This window comes from Chenopodium quinoa, unplaced genomic scaffold (genome assembly GCF_001683475.1).
Source record: "Chenopodium quinoa cultivar QQ74 unplaced genomic scaffold, ASM168347v1, whole genome shotgun sequence".
Taxonomy (NCBI): Eukaryota; Viridiplantae; Streptophyta; class Magnoliopsida; order Caryophyllales; family Amaranthaceae; genus Chenopodium; species Chenopodium quinoa.
This window is the reverse complement of record NW_018745275.1, coordinates 517,217-534,305: the sequence shown is the minus strand read 5'-3', so window position 1 is coordinate 534,305 and position 17,089 is coordinate 517,217. Positions and strand designations below refer to the sequence as shown.

General features: G+C 34.5%; 2 protein-coding genes across 2 annotated transcripts; one reads left to right on the top strand and one right to left on the bottom strand.

Annotated features, from left to right (window-relative positions):
• The first annotated feature begins 265 nt into the window (after positions 1-265).
• On the top strand, positions 266-6,918 carry LOC110711463 (galactan beta-1,4-galactosyltransferase GALS3-like). Its single transcript, XM_021889843.1, has 2 exons — positions 266-1,532; positions 6,299-6,918. The coding sequence occupies exons 1-2, from the start codon at positions 460-462 to the stop codon at positions 6,639-6,641; spliced, it is 1,416 nt and encodes a 471-aa protein (XP_021745535.1). The 5' UTR covers positions 266-459; the 3' UTR covers positions 6,642-6,918.
• Positions 6,919-7,089: 171 nt separating this feature from the next.
• Positions 7,090-16,427, bottom strand: LOC110711462 (kinesin-like protein KIN-5B). The gene is made up of 23 exons (XM_021889841.1): positions 16,052-16,427; positions 14,355-14,484; positions 14,107-14,262; positions 13,669-14,006; positions 13,453-13,591; positions 12,236-12,333; positions 11,997-12,153; positions 11,830-11,899; positions 11,640-11,716; positions 11,274-11,327; positions 11,109-11,189; positions 9,904-10,015; positions 9,729-9,815; positions 9,397-9,572; positions 9,158-9,319; positions 8,947-9,054; positions 8,699-8,857; positions 8,539-8,622; positions 8,242-8,447; positions 7,980-8,081; positions 7,786-7,895; positions 7,528-7,679; positions 7,090-7,433 (listed from the first exon to the last, which is right to left on the bottom strand). The coding sequence occupies exons 1-23, from the start codon at positions 16,249-16,251 to the stop codon at positions 7,221-7,223; spliced, it is 3,171 nt and encodes a 1,056-aa protein (XP_021745533.1). The 5' UTR covers positions 16,252-16,427; the 3' UTR covers positions 7,090-7,220.
• Positions 16,428-17,089: the final 662 nt, after the last annotated feature.

Genomic DNA, 17,089 nt, shown 5'->3' with positions numbered 1-17,089 from the left:
AAGTGGGGGGCCAGATTGTATCTTGGCTTCCCACTAATTTATTGTAAGTTATATAACTTTGTCTGTTTTTGATATATAATAATAATAATAATAATAATAATAATAATAATAATAACAATAATAATAATAATAATAATAATTAGAACAAAAAAAGATGATGATGATGATGACAACAACTACTAGTATATCAACAACTATAATAATAATAATAATAATAATAATAATAATAAGCAGGTCTCCCTTTCCAGGTGACCTAAGACAATAATCTAATACTCCGTATCTCTTGTTTGTCAAACTTTGTCCGAATATCAAACATAAAAAATGCTACTCCAAAATAGACGGGGGAACCAACAAAGTTCCTTACTCTTACTCCATTCCCTACCCACTTTGTTTGAATGATCAACTTTTTCTTCAACATCAAATGGGAAAGAGTCATAGAGAATAACCATAACCTGTAAAATGTTGTTAAGGTACAACTGTGCACCTGAGCTCAAGCTCATCGTTACCGCCCTCCTCTTCTTCTGCGCCGTCGCCACCCTCTTTCAATTTCTACCCACCCGATTTTCTCCCTTCACCACTTATGTCACACTCTGCCCCACCACCTCCAACATCGCCACTGCCACCACTTCACCACCACCCCAACAACCCTCAGATCACACGCTTGAAAACGGGGTCATAAAACGATCGTTTTACCCTGTCGGTACAGCTGCGTACAACTTCATCTTTATGTCAGCCTACCGCGGTGGTCCTAACACCTTTGCTGTGTTAGGACTCTCCTCGAAACCCCTTCAGACCTTCGGTAATCCAACATACACTTGTGAATACCAATACAATAATGGTTCTGTTATGATAGTTCCGGGTAATAAGCTTCCTCTTGATGACTTTGGTTACGGTCGAATGTATGTACTAGTAGTCGTGAACTGTACATTCCCTTCAGATACCGACCCTTCTATTGGTGGCCGTCTTCTCTTCCATGCTTCAACAAACGGCGGCTATGATCGTGTCGTTAACTCAACCGACACGATCATAGCCTTAAACGAGCTCCCTAGCTCATGGCAACCTTCTCAATTTTCCTCTGTTCCAAAATACGACTACCTCTACTGCGGAAGCTCATTGTTCGGCGACCTCAGTCCTCAGAGAATACGCGAGTGGATCGCTTACCACGTGAGATTGTTCGGTACGAAATCCCATTTCGTGTTCTATGATGCAGGGGGTATCCACCCTGAAGTAATGGACGTGTTACAACCATGGATTGAACTCGGGTTTGTTACCGTGCACGATGTTAAAGATCAAGAGAGATTCGATACGTTTTATCATAATCAGATTCTTGTTCTGAATGACTGTTTGCATAGACATCGTTTCGCTACGAAATGGATGTTCTTCTTTGATGTTGATGAGTATATTTATTTATCAGGGAATTCGTCTCTTGATTCGATCATGGAGTTGCTCAACGATTATACTATGTTCAATTTTGAGCAGGTTTCTATGTCTGATCGACTCTGCCTTACTGAAGATGCTGGCCAATTTCATAGGTATGTTTATTTCAGTTGCTGGTTTTTTATTCTGTTATTTTTTTGGTTGATTTCTGAGATTTGTTGTTTTAATAAAGACTTTTACTACAAAATTACCTAGGATTGAAATGTTACTACTAAATTTTTAATAAATAGGAAAATATAAGGAATTTGAAATGAGATCAAATAGTTAATTATAAATGGATATAAAAAAAAATTAAATGTATACAGATCAAATAGGAATAGATAGCTTTTAATAGTGAACTATGATAAGCAATTAGACAGTTTTTTATGAGGGTAATGAGGTAGATTAATCATGATTAAACTAATTTAATTGGTTTAGCTTAGCATAAGCTACATTTTAAGGCGTGGGAGGCTAGAAATCATTATGCTAGATTGCCTGGTCTAATGTAAGTACGATGTTCTTGGTTTGTGTAAGGAGCCAAAAGCATTAGTAAATTTATTATATTCCACCCTTTGATGATCTTATTTATAATCTTGCAATCACAATTTAAGGATCCTTCTACAAATTTTTTCAATGTATATACAAGAAAAAATATAGTCGAGCGTACATGGTCTTGTTTGATTCATCTTAAATCTTAATAGATGCTTTATTAAAAAAAAAATTTAACAAAATTACTATAAATACTCCCTCTGTTTCTATATGATAGTCTCATATGAAATCAATCACATAAAATAAGAAAAGAACAATATTTAGAATCTAATATTAAAGTACGAAAATAATTCATAATTAGTTTGTCTTATTTAATTTTTTTGTTTTTTTTTTGTTTTTTTTGTTTTTTTGGAAAGTATTAGCCATAATTGCATAATTCTAGGAGGAATTTCCTTGCATAGAGTCATGTCATCAATCAACAATCCATTAATTTAATCAATAAGAATTTAATATGTATAAAATAGGAAAAAAAAACTAAGTTAAAAATAGAATACATTCAACATGGGTAGATCTTATTAAAATGTCCAAAATAGTATATGAGACTAACAAATAGAAATAAAGAGAGTAATAAAAAACATTAAGTAGTATAAAATGTGCATAGACAAAGATGCACAATTAAATGGGGCTATAAAAAAAATCTAAATAAACAAGAGGGAGTATGTAGGATTGGATTAGTAAACCTTCAGAGTTATCAAAAAAAAGTGTGTGAGCTTTGACAAGACTGATTATTCATATTTGAATCGAGTTGAATTAGCATGACCATGAATTCATGATAATCATTGGACCTTCATGTCAAGTCATTTCAAATTCGATACTTTCACTGTATACCTTTGAGTTTTTTTATTTATTCATCATATACCTTAAAAAATTTCAAATTCATCATATATTCTTGAGTTGTTATAAAAATTCACCGTATACCCCTAATGATAATAAGATGAGTGAAATTTGGTTAATTATGCATCGAAACCACCTTAGATCTCTCCCCCCATCCCCGAAACCACTTCCCTCCTTTCTCTAACCCCCGAAACCACTCCCCTCCTTTCTCTAACTCCCGAAACCACTCCAAATCTCCATAACCATATTTGTATGATTGATTTTGAGGATGAGAAAAGGAAATTTGGGGTGGTTTTGAGGGTGGAAAAATGTGTTTAAGGTAGTTTCGGATCATAATTAACCCTAATGATTGACGAAGTTAACAATCATTAGTCATCAAGGATATATGATATATTTTTTTAAGAACTCGAAGGTATATGATTAATTACAAAAGTTCAGGGATATATGGTGAATAAACAAAAAACTTAAGGGTATACGGTGAAAAAACGGTTTCAAATTTAATGGTGGTGTTCTTAATTCGGTAATAATTATTTTAATAACTCTTCTTAAATGTTTTTACTAATATTATAAAGATTTTGCATGCCTTCCAATAATTAGCCAACGTATATGATGTTTTTATTTTTGTTGTTTTTTGACTGGAATTGAACCATATAATAGAGCTGTAGTCATGATCACTCCAATCATTAAATTTACAAATTAAATCCTTTTGGAAAAATTAATATTATTAATCTCAACCCATTTATTATAATTAATCCATTATCGATTATTTCTGAATATTTCCAACTTTAGAGGGTATTAACTTTTATCAGGTCCAAATGATCAGTGACGGATGAAAAGGTAAACTCTTATTTTTTATATTGCCACATGTCACCTTTTAAATGCATGGCCAAAAAAATTAAAAATTCTGTTTTAAAAAAACATAATCTGAAAACTCTTCCCTCCCAGCCTGCAATCACCGCCACCCTCAACCGGTAATGCAGCCGACAACCTACCTCATCCCGATGAACCACACAACCCAAACCCCTTCCCAAGAACCCAAAACCCCCTTACATTCCCGCAACAACCAAGGAAACCCCTCCCCCACTCTCAAAAACACCAAACCGCCCCTCCCTTACCCCGAAACCCCAGCGGCTAGGGTTTTCAATGGTGGGGGAGGGGTGTTTGGAGGTTTTCGGGGGTGCGGGAGGTAGTTTTAACTTTTAAAGGAGTTTTGATGGTGGAGCTGTGGAGGAAGTGGAGTGAGGGAGGTGGGTTTAGAGAGTTTCAGTTGTTGGAGGGTGCCGGAAAAGGAAAGGAGGGTGGTGGGGGAAGGGGTCGCAGCACCGGTGTGGGGAGGAGGGGGGAAACTGGCGCAGGGGATAGTAGTGAGGGTGGCCGGCCGGAGTCATGGCTTGGATGGTAGATCAGCGGTTGGGGGTGTCTCGTTGGGTTTGTTTTGTTTTTTTTTTTTTTTTTTTTTAAGACCCTATAGTGTGTTAACGCATGGCAAGTGACCTGCTATTACAGGTTTGGGATTAATGAAAGTCAATACTTCGAAAATTGAAATTATTTTGTAATAATCAATAATTAGGATTAATGAAAGTAAATGACCTAAAGTAGGTATTAATAATATCAATTTTCTCGATCCTTAATTCAACTCTTGATTATATTGTTGGTTGGTAATAAATAAAAAGGAATAAATGAATAATACAACAAAATACAAATGATGCAAGTATATAATATATGTGGTGCGTGACATACATGCACATTTTAATTTGCTGTTTGATGTTGATACTTCGTATTTAGGTTGAGTTGGTGATAACTAATTTGAAATTGACGTGTGCGATTATTCAAATCTATATACTATTCAATCATACCACAAACATGCTTACATTATTGCTAAACGAACCTTTTATTGGGAACACATGGGAAAGAACCCCGTAGAATTAGAGCATGCAATAATTAAAGTACTTTCTTTTTTAAAAAAATAATGATACTCCATATCTTTTAAAATCATAATAAATACATAGTAGATAAAAAAAGGTGAGTGTAAGTTCTTTTAGCACGCAACCCATCAATCGTAAGGGAAATCTTGTATTCAAAAATTTAGGGCTCATTTTTAGATATCGGAAACTTACTCAATAACAATTAGACAATCAATTCATTATACTAAGCTACGTATTAGACAAATATTTAGCAAATCTAACTCAATTGGATTATGAAATAGGAAAATTTAGCAAAATTTGTGTTAAATTGGAAACACACTATAAAATCATGCATTACTTGATGTTAATAAAAGATTAGTCAATGTCAAAAATAAATAAATAAATAAATAATTTGTGACAAGCTAAATGACGCCCTTATTTTACCAGGTAACGCCAACATTTAAATATGACTCAATCTAACATTCTCTTCTCCCAACAAACCACCACTGATCGAGGGCAAGGTCATTGGACACATTGTCAGAATTAAAGTCGTTTTTTTTTTTTTTTTTGTGAAGGCCAAATGCCTAATTTTTTCAAAACTCTAGGGGGGAAACGCCTAGAATTTTCAAAAGTCCCTAGGTGATTCGAAAATTCTAGCCGTTTTATCCCGTAGAATTTTCCAGTTTCTTTTTGTTTTTTGTTTTTATCATAACTTTTGATCTGAAACTTGGATTAAAAAAATTAATATATCGTTGGAAAGCTCTAGAAGTCTACTTTCCAACCCAATTTGAATCAATTTAATATCATTTATAGATCTTAAGATATGATCAAAATAGTGTAAGGGTGTTGGTTTTGGACCAAACTTAGTATTGTAGCCATATCTTAAGATCTAAAAATTATATTGATATGATTCTAATTGGGTTAGAAAATAGACTTTTAGAGCTTTCCAACGATATATTATTTGTCTTAATTTGAGTTTTGGATCAAAAGTTATGTTAAAAACAAAAAACGCAAAAAAAATGAAAAATTCTACAAGTGGAAACGCCTAAAATTTTCGAATCTCCTAGGGACTTTTGAAAATTCTAGGCGTTTTCCCCCTAGAGTTTTGAAAAATTTAGGCGTTTGGCCTCCACAAAAAAAAAAAAAAGGATTTAATTTCGGCGATGTGTCCAATGACCTTGCCCTTAGTTGGTGGTGGTTTGTTGGGAAGAGAGAATGTACGATTAAGTTAGTGGCCAGGGAAGAAAATATGGAATACACCTGAGGGTATATTTGTCCATTTATGTTTAAATGCGGACATTACCAGGTAAAATAAGGGCGTCGTTTAACAAGGTTAATATTTCAACTTTGACTTAGTTTTTTTTTGTTGATAAATATTCATGGTGGACAATAAAAGACAAAATGGAAATTGGTTTATATACGCAAGGCAATTTTGTTTTAAGTGTTTTGTTTATTTCATTTTCACTAAAAATAATCATGGACCAACCATACATATAAATTTTATACGTAGTACAAAATTATATTGAAATGAGTTGTTAAGGCTATAAGTCATTTAATTTATGTGTTACAAAAATGTCTATTTTCATAATTATCAGGAGATGGGGTTTTGAGAAGTTGGTGTACAAAAATGTGAAAGAAATGAGGAGAGACCAAAAGTACGCAATACAACCAAAGAATGTATATGCAACAGGGGTTCATAGGTCGGAGAACTTTGATGGCAACTTCACTTGGTTGCCCGGCGAGATGATGAAGTATTTCCACTACCACGGCACGGTTGCTGAACGACGTGAACCTTGCCGACAGCTCGTTAAAGACAATTCTACAACCATTGAAGACACCCCATACGTTAGTGACACTGCCATGAGATTGATTGCCCCTTTGATTAAGAAGTTTGAGCTTCACACCATTGGTTCAAGGCTTATATCAACTAGGTTTTGATAAATAGCTTGCTAGTGTCTCATAATCACAATAGAAACTTTTGAAACTATCCTTTTTTTTTTTTTTTTTTCAAAAGCTAGTTAGTATTTCATAATTACAATAGAACCAATGGATGATGGTCAAAGAATACGTCATTTTGTAGTATAGACTCCAAAAAAGAGTTTCACCAGGGATCCGCGACATTGTACTTTGTACCCTAAATGTAAGAGGGGGAGGGGAACTTTAAATACATTTACTAATTTACTATTGTATGGGAAAAAAAATACTATCATATGAATTGTTAGTTGATTAGTTTATGCATTTTTTTATTAAATATTAATCCTCTAAAATCTATTTTCAATGATAGTTAATAATTTTAATGGTCAAAGTTGAGTGATGGCAAATGTGTAAGTTAAAAAGGAAAAGCTTGCTTACAAAAATCAAAAATAAAAAAGTAACTAAAAAAGGGTTAAAGTGAAGCAACTAAAAAATTGGTTATTTGCTAGGCTCATCAGAAGATGAGATTGTTTTCTAAGAGAACTCATTTACAACTTCAGGTTTATTTTCTCCTGTTTATTAATAACTGGTGATACTAACACCTCAGTTGATGTTTGCAAAGGGAGCCCTGCTAGGCCATTCTGTTGTATAATTAAGTGGTTGCAGGGTCTTGGTTTCGACCACACATATTTCTGATCTTTCCCCTGCATTGATGTCTGCATGTAATTTAGCAATTGCTGGAGTTCTCAGTCCCTCTATGGATGCCAAACTTGGCACTTCTACGACTCTTTTCTCAAAAGATGCCTCCTCATCGACCTGTTCATAGCAGAAACAAATCAATGATTTTGTCCATCCTATATATTTATATAGCGTGTTGTTGTAGTATGAACATAAGCATAAGGGAGTGTACCATGTAATCTTTAAAAAGGCTCGATGCCAATTTGTTCTGAATAGTTGAGAGACTTTTGTTATGCTCAGTTTGAACAGAAGCAAGCAGATTGATGCACTGATCTGATAAGGCATTCATCTTGCCTTTCATTTCACTGTCTAACGTATGAGTATCTGCAAGGGTAATGTTTTTAGCTTCTGTTTCAATCATTGATCAGAGTGAATGCTAAACACATAAACAAATAATAGAAAAAATTGAATTGCATTAAGAAAAGAATACCCTTAAGTTTGAAAAGCAAGCTAGAAACAATAGCATCAAATTCAGCATTCTTCGCGGATGATGTAGTGATATACTGGCTCTGTGCGATTTCATTTTGACAGATCCTTTCGCTGTAACAAATGCTTGTTAGATGCGTACAAAGAAGCTTAATGCCTTGTCAAATAGAGAAAGAGTAATGATTGAGATATGCTTACTTAATGGTAGACTGTATTCTTAATTTTACATCATCATTAAGTTTTTTGATAGAATGTGCAGCTCCTTTCCACTGCTCTCTTGAGTTATTAACCTGGTATGAACTGCAAAACCAGGATAAGCAATCAAGAGGGTGATAGATCAATTATCACAGTTTACTATACGCCACATTGGGCTGGAAACACCATGGTAGAACCTAACAATGGGGGACAAGATGACACGAAAAGGCATAGCAGCCATGAGAATGAGAATTTAGATATGTACCACTGCTCTATCTGTTCCTTCATAGACTCATTAATCTCCGTCAACAAGAACAAGTCTGTCAATACATGCCCTTCAACATTTTCCACATGTCCATTTAAAGCATTCTTTGCAGCTACAGAAGCTTGCTGAATTCTGGACAAGTTTTTCTGGCTTTCCATACTATCTTCTAGTCCAGATTCATAAATGTTTCTCAACTCTTGTGAAACCTTACCAAAGTATAACAAATATGAATACAATTAATTTAATGTCAAAAGAACTTCAATAGGTAAAAGATGAGAAGATATAGGCCACACTCACCAAAGCTGCTTTGTTAGTTCTTAATGTCGCCAGTGCAGATACTATTTTTTCAATGGCCTGCTGCTCCTCTTTTGCTGATTGTTCCTGTTTAACAACCACATTAGTGAAACATTGGAATAACTTCAACTGAAAATATAAAGGATCCAATAAGTAAGTCTACCTCAAATACTTTTTCAAACTTTTTGAGATAGTTATGATTTCTGGCTTGGCTTTCTTCAAGACTACTTATGAGTTCGGATGCATGACTGCAGATCTCATCAAAAAATGCTACAGTTGCTTTGTTGATCTCTTGAGCTGAAACCAATGTCTTTTGTAGTCCCTGAAATTATAATAGGACAACCAAGTGAATAAGCAAATACATGATGCATACTCGAAATTAGAGGATAGATTTAGAATCATATACATTACCTGTTCTTGTTGCTGAGAAGAGTAAAGGAACAGCTCCTTTTGCTTAGAAAGGGAACACTCGATGTAGTAAATTACATCCTTAGCGTCGATGATGAATGAATTGAATAACTGCATTTTAAAACATTCATAAACAATATGATCAGATAATTGATCAAACTTGTAATTAGTTTAAAGGCTCCTCTATCCTTTGATTTTGAGGTTGAAGCCATACCTTTTCCATATCTACAGTTTGACTAGATATACTGGAATTTACATACTCCAGATCTGCCGTAGCTGTTCTTTGTTGTGTGCTATTTAACTCCCTCAAAGATGTCATTGTAGAAGTATGTACATCTACTAATTTCTGAACAGTTGATTGTAAGTTCTTTGTTGCCTAGATTATTTAAAGAAACTCAATTAAACCTTATCCAAATAAGAAGCATTTTATCAGTACCCGAATAGAATTCTCACATCATCTTTGCTGGCAAGAATTGAGCACAAGTTCTCTTCCATGCATCGCAGTTGATCCTGCTGCATTGAAATCGATCCTGATATCGTTTGGTGCAGGATTTTTAAGTTCTTATCAAGCTGAGAACCAAATGTAACAACTAGCTTATGATTTTGATTTTCCAATTTGTTTTTGTCATCTGTAAAACCAATCCAAAAAATGACCTTGTTAGTTTACTGCACTAATAAATACCTATCTGCCTTCAACAAAAATAGAAAAAACATTGTTGCACTTCTGCAATTTGGTCCAGTAGTAGCATATTTTCCCCAAATGCTAGAAATACAACTAGTCTTACCTATTTTTTTGTGCAATATCGATATGTCTTCAGATGCATTTCCCAAAGTGCAACACAGCTCCTTTGCACGTTGAATTAGAGAATTTTCTGGTTTTTCAAATTGATGTGAGAATTGTATGATGGCCAATGTGCATATCTGTCAAGAAATAAACTGACAACATCTTCATTAATTTACCTGAGTACATAAGTTTGGATATCATAGAGTCTTTTTCCTGTAACTGGGTGATGGACAACTTCTGTTTCTCTTGAAGTTCGTGCAAGACCTTACAGGTACTCTCTAGATTTTTCTGCACTCAAAATAGCTCTAAAATCAAACCAAGTTCAATATGTATTGATGAAAAAATTCCCCTTCTATGAAAAGCGTATGCACTACCATTTGTTCTTGTTCGACAGAGAAACTGTTATCCATACAAATAACATTAATATTAGTAACTGAGAATGCTTGTTGCACTTGAATATTGCATATTCTTATACTCCCTACATCCTACAATGTGCGCATACTGTACAATCCATAACCTGAGTTTCTTTCTGATATAAATTTAAGACCCGTGACTAAAAACAGTTGTGGTTACCTCATATAGTTTCAGTGCATAATTAGCTACATAGTTGATTGATAGTCAAAAAAGCTTTGTTGATGTCAGCTAGGAATTGAGTAGCTGTGATAAATGCTGGCTTGAAACTTCAAGTGCAGAAAACATTAAGATGTAATGCATAAAATCAGAAAATTTGAAGAGGCTAAAATATTTCATGTAACAAATCCCCTAGAAGTGGCTAAAATGTAGTTTAAAAAGGATTATATTTGAAGCAAGCTGGTAATTCACAGGAGCAAGGCAGTGTTGTTAACATCAAGTTGTTTGACTATTTTGATGTACCTGTAGTGTATATTCTTTGCAATACTTATGTGTTTCCTTGATATGTTACTTAGGAACTTAAGGAATTGATTCATTTCAGATGGTATTGGCAGAGTATTTTTAGAGTTCTTAGTTTCCTGTTTCGCTAACTAGGGGTGGTTAAATGTGGTAGAATGTGGAATCATGCCTAATGAAGAGTATATTTGGTGCTGTCTGTATAAACTTAATAAACCATTATTCAACACAACAAATTTTTCAGTGTAGTTGCATTTGTTTCTGTATCCAATTAAGCCTTTATCTTTCACCTATGCAATCCCTAAAAAGCTTAGATTAATATCTTTATGTCTTACTTTGCTTCAGGACTTATTTAATCTTCTTCGGTTATTTTTTTGATTATTTTTCTTAGAAGAACAGGCTTCATTGGGCAGACCTAGTTTATAATTAGTGCTAAAGTTTAGTGCATGAGTAAGAGATTTTGAACCAATATCAATTCCTTTCCTCGAAGCTTTTCAGGGCAGTGATAAGATACCTTGCAATCTCGGAGCTCAACATCTAAATCCAATTTCTCTTCTTGCTCAGAAACATACAAGTCATGGTATTTTTGAACTTCCTGGAAGAATAAAAGATACAAATAGGTAGATAATATGTCATGTCATTCCAGTAAGGAAAGGAAGAACAGAAAACAAAACTTTACCTTTCTACTTTGTTCGAGCTCCATCTTCAACTGCTCTATCTTCTCAATCCTTCCCTAATTAAAATAATGCAAGACCCAAGAAACATTAAGCAGGGATATGAAGCTAAGATCGATGACTTAATTATTTCCCAATCACTAAGATCGATAACTAAATTATGACTAATCAATTTAGAGAGATTAATCCCTGAGTTGACAGCTTGATTAGTCTAGTAATTACAATGTAAAAATTCCAGCTTATACATATATACTCCAAATGCAAGTGATCTTATCATTTTGTTTTTAATTCAAAGATTCTTTGTTTATCACTTATTCTGTTATTCAACAAGGTGATATAGGCATTCTTCTGATAGTGAAATAATTATCAACCTTCTTTTCTGCTTCATCTTGGACAAATCTTTCCAGCGGTACATAAACACCATTTTTATCTCTAGCAACCCGAATATCTGTTTACAAATTCATTGAAAAAAATATATATCAAATTAGTCAGTAAACGAAAGGATTTTGTTGCTTTTTTTTTTCTCAAGACATTAAAAGGACATAAATACATTTCAGAAACCTTGTTTCATCCTCTCAAGTTCCATGTATAAATCTTTGAGCAAAACTGTCTTGCACAGCTTTTTGTTTGCCTGATTGGTTTAAAATCATTACATGTTCGCAAAATTCTTAGATTTCACATAATAAAACTATACTAATATCAATTCTGAGGTAAGAAAGCCATATAACCTCAGGTTTGTTTTTAATATTTTTAGCACGATAAGCATAATCAAGAGTACTAAGTGTTTCTTCTAAACAGCTGCTAGATGGTGAGATTGTTGCTATGATGCACGTCTTTGTTTTCCCTCCGAGTGAGTCTCTCAATAACCTTGTCAGCTTACTGTCCCTGATTAATGTAAGAAAAACAAAGAACAATTGTAAAACAAAATGCTTATCTGAGTTTCTTCTGCAAGTACACCAGTCCGAACCTGTAAGGTATATGAGCTGAATGTTCCACTAGCGCATTAATAACTCTTCCAAGGGTGAGTAAGCTCTTGTTAATCTCCCCAGCTTCCCTTGCACGCCCCTACATTTTCATTACAATTAGAATTTACTATTATATGATCTCCATTTTGTAAAGGAAAATTTGTCAAAAAAAACCTTTTAAATGCACCATTTTGCGAAAAAAAAACCTTTTAAAAGCTTTTTTTGTAAAAGAAAACTCGAAGTTCAATTTTTTGCGAAAAGAAACCCAAATGTGAATTTTTTTTGTTATAGACAACCTAATGCCTCTAATTCACTTAATTAAGCTCTAATTTCTTCTAATTATCCTCTAAATCTCACTTAACCATTTATTAATTAATTTAACTTATAAATAAAAAATAAATAAAAAACCAAACACCACCACCCCACCAGCCACTCCCTCCCTTCCCCCCCCCCCATGGCAGCAGTCCCCTCCCCCGAACTGAGCCAGCTCCTTGAACCCCAACTCCCGACGACCCACCTCGGTCAGGTGGCACGCTTCTTCTCCCTCTTCCTTTTCTCTCGTTGACTCACTCTCTCTCCTCTTTCTCGCAGTCGCCGCCGCGTTGTGGTAAGGGAGAAGGTGGATGGTCGGGGTTAGGGTTTAGGGAAGGGGGAAAGGGAGGAAGAAGGGGAAGGCTGCCATGGGAGGGGGAAAGGGAGGAAGAAGGGGTGGCGCCATGGGAGGGGGAAAGGGAGGAAGAAGAGGAAGGCTGCCATGGGAGGGGGAAAGGGAGAAAGAAGGGGTGGCGCCATGGGAGGGGGAAAGGGAGGAAGAAGGTTGTTTATATATTAATTAATTCTAATTTGGTGGGTTACGGGTTAATTAGATGAAATGAGAAGAAATTAGAGTCTAATTAAGTTAATTAGAGTCTAATTAAGTTAATTAGAGTCTAATTAAGGAAATGGGTTTCTTTTCGCAAAAAAAATTGAACTTCGGGTTTTCTTTTACAAAAAAGCTTTTAAAAGGTTTTTTTTTCGCAAAATGGTGCATTTAAAAGATTTTTTTTTTACAAATTTTCCTTTTATAAAACTGGAATTTATGATTAACAAATAACCAACAAGAAGAAACCAAAAGAAGTTTGAACGATTTATGTCGCCTTTATGTGTTAATAATTAAGGGCCAAACAATGATCCAAATCATTATCTTTTTTTCTGCCCAGGGCAAACTATTAATGAATACCTCTCTTACACCAGAACGAGAGATATTCTCAGATCCTGCAAGATCAACAAGGTTTAGCTTCCCACATTTTATGAGCTCCTCCTCTCCAATACTTATGTCCTTTACATGTACCGCTATGGTGAAGACAGAATGAGAGCGACTGCAAAAGTAGTTTTGAGTTACCACCATAATTACTTCAAATGCAAGAAGGTAACAAATTGGAAAATACATACTCACCTGCTACGCTTGTTCAGTAATGTGTCTGCTGTTCGCCTTTTAGCAGCTCCTCGTTCCATAAGGTTATAAATGTCGTTAGCACTGTACACGACTTCTTCTTCAAGGCCTCTAATGATAACACAACCCCTTCCGTCTTCCATCAAGGAGACAGATTTCTTTTGCTTATCTTCTGAGAACCTTGAGTTATCTTCATGAGTTAATAAATCTGTTAATTCTTCATTATACAGTTCTAAAAATGACACCTTCATACTGTAGTCAGCATTCTGAGCTTCTAGTATGTCAAATAGATGTCGAACTGCTCGTGGGATGACACCAGCCTCAGCACACACTTCAGTGCCCTAAAAATGTATCATTCAAGGTTTCAGCACATAACAAATTTACAGGCTCTATAAATTATCTTCTCTACCTCAGATTATTAGGTGTAGTTCAATATTTTACCTTAGATTTCATTGATCCTTCCATGGTATAAGTTTTGCCAGTCCCGGTTTGACCATAAGCAAATATTGTGCAATTGTAACCATCAAGGACTTCTCTAACAATGGGCGCGATAGCTTGGTCATAAATGATTCTTTGTTGTGCTTTGGGTCCAAAAACCTTGATGAATTACATAATATAGTAAGAAACTAAGAACGTATACAAGTTTATAAACCAAATAACCATAATTCAATAAGATGCATATAGCTTACCTTATCAAATGTGAAAAGTCTATCCATTTGCTTATTAGCTACACTGTGTGAAATAGTGACTTCTCTTTTAAGTTCATTACATGTTACCACTCTTGATGGGTTACTGCTTTGCTCATCGTTGCTCAATGGCCTGTACCAAAACGTATATCAATGCTTTGCTCCCAACAAATCACGTTGTGTACATATAACAAATAGTTTTACTGACATGAAGAGCTAGTATTTGCTCGAAAGCTTTGAGCCTAATGAGCACTTTAACACCTTATATATAACAGCTATCGTGCTCACTACAAGCACAAAACCACCACTCCACCACCCATCCAGTCATTCACAAATCACAATAGTCAAAATTTAGCCACCATAATTGAGTGACAGAAATTATACACTTCCTAAGGACATATAAAATTTATACAAAGCATGCTTAAATTTCCATCCCTGATATTTTAAGCGCTAAATGAGTGTGATATTACTGATTTTTCGATGAATATAAACAAGAGAACACATTCAATTAGATTATGCAAATTAATAGTCTATGAAAAGTGAAAATCAATTTTTTTTTTTTTCTTTTTTTTTTTTTTGACATTTAAAATATTATTATGGAGTACTATCTTTCTAAAATACATTAAACTACACAGATTCTTTCTCATACCATTTTTTGTCTAAATATAATTTGTCACATTTCGAATGCCTATGAAATCAATGTTTGTTTTCATCATACAAAATGGTTCGAATTTTACTTTTGTGGTCAAACTACATTAACATTACCATCAATTTTTATCTCAATTTAACAGTAGATGTTATAATTCTATAAACCAAACCAATATTTGTTTCAAAATAAATCAAAATTACTGTTTTCCCCATCATAATTTAATGTAAAGTTTGTAAAATCTTTGTTTTAGACTTTTAAATGTGGCCTACTAATTTAGGTACAAAGAACTAGTTCAAGTACTTAAACAGATAATTACAAAAACAATGTCATACTTCGTGTTAGGAATTGGGTGAGAGACAAAGAGGAGAGAAAAGCCCACACATAAGCCCAAGTGAGGTTCTATGCTAAAACCATATGGTAATAGGAGTATCTCACTTAGGTTATAAACTAGTGGCTCCTTATTTAATTATTCTACATGGGACAACAACTCACACATGCAACCTAACAATCTCCCCCTTAAGTGTGAGTTCGGAACACTCCCCCTTGAGCGGAAACCATGCACCCAAACCACCCCTGAGCAGAAACCATGCACCCAAACCCTCAGAGCACTCCCAGTAAGAAACTTGTATGAAGGAAACTGGGATGTAGACAAGAACCTCTAACCAACGGCTCTGATGCCTTTGTTAGGAATCGGGAGATAGACAAGAAGCAGAGTAGCTCACTTAGATTATAAAGTAGTGATTCTTTATTTAATTTTACTATGTCGGACAACAAATCACACTTGCAACCTAACACTTCGTATATAATTGTAAGTGACCTATTAATTTAGATACAAAGGAGTATTTCAAGTACTTAAACAAATAGTTACAAAAACAATGTCATACTTCGTCTATAATTGTAAGTGACATAGTGAATTATAAATAAATTTAATTTAAATTAGTCACACACTTTTCTATCAACACCGTATAAAACGACAAGAAGTGATTTGAGACACAAATTAAGACATATGATTATAACCCGTAACGAATATCCAACAAGCTAAATTTGTTACCTGCATCTTAGAATAACCTGCACATTAACCTCACGATCTTTATCTTGGCGATGATAACCCATAGACGACTTAACATCACTGACTCTAGAATAATCCATCCGGTATCGTTCGGGCCGAGGCGTGAAGAACGGAGACGGTGATGCAGATGGAATCACCCCTAAACTCAATTTCTTAAACTGATCAGGCGTCATTGACACCATCTTTTTTTTGTGTTTACTCCTAATTGAGAAAACCAAATGCAGTAAACAAATTTATAAGAATCTGGATTATCAAATCAATCAAATTATAGTAAATTTGAAAAGGGATTTGGGGAAAACTGTAGAATTAATTGTGTTAGTGACTTGATGTAATTTGTTTTACTTTAGTGAGCGTTTTGAGAATGATGAGATACAGAGAGAAGGGGGGAGTTTCAAAGTTGCAACTTTTAACGGCTAGGTGTAAAGTTCGGTTTTTGCTATGGGAAGTGGGTCCCAAGTCAGCAAATTCAAACTGGCGCGTTTACAATTTTTACATAATAAAAGATTAAAGATGTGGTATTTTTCCTTTTCATTGTGATTTTCAAAGTGTTGGGAAAAGTAGTGAACTTTTTATGTGGGGTTGTAGGACAGTATGGCTCTTTTTCTCTGTTTTGGGGGGTTGTTTTGTACTTTTGGGGCGAGGGATAGAGGTGTTAATTAGGGTATGTAGGTTGGGTTCGGTAATATTGGATTAGATTGAATCTATTTTATATTTGAGTTATGCTAAATTATCAAGTTAATTTTTTGAATTAAATTTTGTTCAGATTAATTTTGAGTCAAATCGATCGGGTCTATTTTTGACACCTTTAGTAAGGAAGTAATACTAAAAGCTCGTTTGATAATCGATCATAAGCTATTATTTACTGCCTAACATTTGCTATATATTTTGGATTTATCACTAGTTAACGGGTGCCATCCATTTTTCCGTCCAAGTGGAGCTCACTTTCGTTTCCCCTCTTTTTCTAAGTTACACTGAGAATTGTTCTCAACACTTACTACCTTTAGAGCTTAATGGCCTATA